Here is a 1,922-nt window from a genome sequence, read left to right on the forward strand (position 1 = left end):
AAACCTAACGCTGGAATGCATAAATATAGAAAATTAATTTTGCGTGACTTTTCATCTTGGACATTGTAACAATAATAGATCAGAAAATTTAATTTTTTTTATTATTTTACATAGCATCAGTGTGAAATATGATGCGTTTTAATGAACGAATATTTTAAAGCGAATACTTTACTATATTATCAATTCTCAGAATACCTGGCAATGTTGTACTAGAACGTACTCGTCCTAAGTTGCTTAGTGCTTGCTCCAATTGGGAGAGAGCATCGTTATGATTAAACTCGAACGTGATGAAAGCATTTTCCTTAGGTTCGCTGAGAGCGGTCGCCGCGTCAAGCTGATCTGATAGGCTGTTAATACGTTGAGTAATATTCCGAACTTCGACCTTTAAAATCGAATTTCATTATTGTAAAGCGATATGCGCGAGAGATGACACTATATTAAAGCGTTTTCATCCTTTACCTGATATTGCAATCCATCGCATTCTCTCTCCACCTTGCTTTTCTCCGCCTCGATAAGAGAATGCTGTTCTTCGAGTACGTGTTTCTTGTCACGAGCAGCGGCGTTTACGGCAACTTGCAATTCCATTCGCCGTTTCTCTATTTTCGCAATGATATCTGCGAATTCGGTATCTACCGCGTTTAGACATCTTTCCGTAGAGGCCTCCAAACGCTGCAGTTCCGTGCTTACAGAGTCTTGTGCCTGTGTTAACTAAAAGATGTAACTCTTAATTCAATAATAGTTAAACTACATTTCATGTTACAATATGATGATAATCCTCCATTGCTTAGTTAATTTGTAAGCATCTTGCTCACGATGGCATGATGCCATGAAATTTTGACAGTATTATTTCACTATAGTTATAGTTTATTATAAAGTTATAGTTAAGATAGATTGAATATTGAGAGCTATAGCGAGAAATAAGCGAGATATCCTTTTACAAACATAAATATGGTCTTTTTATATATTCAACGTAATAATTTAGATATTAATTACACATACACTTTGTGTTGGTGAACATAGAATGTAATAAAATCGCGCGCGAGCCACAAATATAATACTTAAGGATTAAAAAGAGAAACTAGTTTTCACCTTGGATATACACTCATTAGCTTTATAAAGCAGTATCTCGGACATCCTTTTTATCGCGATACTAAAGGGGATGATTGTGTGTTCTGTACATCCGGGTGACGTTCCTGCGTGTGTTCCACTAGTACATACTGTACAGAATACTGTATCACATGTTTCACAAAATAATAATTCCTGATTTATATGGACTGAACACTTTGGGATGACCTGCAATAGAGAATAAGATGTAATAATATTAAAATTTTATTCAAAAGAGAAAACTTATAATGTTTCAGTCAACTATACCTCTCGTCTTTGTCGAGACATAAGGTCCAATAATTGGTTTACGAGAAAGCTCGGGGGCAGTGCAGGTACCCCTCCGCGAGGAATTGTTATTAATTCTCTACAAATGGGACATCTAAATGCTCCTGTCTCTCGTGTTTGAGATGCAGCAATCCTTGTTAAACAATGTAGACATACCTACAACAAACAGATATGAGATTATCACACATATAAGTACAAATTACATATGCTATGTAGATGTATAAATTAAATTCTATTTTACATATCATACCGTGTGTGAACATGGTAATAATTTAGGTGTATGCTCGCTGCCATCGTAAACGCAGAGACAGGTGCCGCATGTTAAAAAACTCTCATTAAAATCTTCATAATTTATACTGACTGTCTCTACGAGCATGGAGCTCATGCTGACCATCCTCTCCCCAAGCCGCGTCCTGCAAGAAATAAGAAAAAATGTAATGTAATCACTGTAATAAAAAGAAATAATATTTTAAACACATTCAATTAGTACACTCAAGAGATTAATAAAATATTTAAAAAATAAATATTAAATA

The 1,922-nt window shown here is 35.0% G+C and overlaps 1 protein-coding gene across 1 annotated transcript in view; it reads right to left on the reverse strand.

Annotated features, from left to right (window-relative positions):
* Positions 1 to 1,922, reverse strand: part of LOC115243577 (chymotrypsin-1-like) — a 33,482-nt gene that overhangs the window by 8,275 nt on the left and 23,285 nt on the right. Inside the window, exons 6-10 of the mRNA XM_029820703.1 lie at positions 1,640 to 1,802; positions 1,372 to 1,545; positions 1,090 to 1,293; positions 460 to 708; positions 196 to 382 (exon numbers count right to left, since the gene is read on the reverse strand). Coding sequence (XP_029676563.1) covers positions 196 to 382; positions 460 to 708; positions 1,090 to 1,293; positions 1,372 to 1,545; positions 1,640 to 1,802 — 977 coding nt within the window. The remainder of the gene's footprint in view (positions 1 to 195; positions 383 to 459; positions 709 to 1,089; positions 1,294 to 1,371; positions 1,546 to 1,639; positions 1,803 to 1,922) is intronic.

Source organism: Formica exsecta, unplaced genomic scaffold (genome assembly GCF_003651465.1).
Source record: "Formica exsecta isolate Colony F162 unplaced genomic scaffold, ASM365146v1 scaffold72, whole genome shotgun sequence".
In the NCBI taxonomy this organism is placed as follows: domain Eukaryota; kingdom Metazoa; phylum Arthropoda; class Insecta; order Hymenoptera; family Formicidae; genus Formica; species Formica exsecta.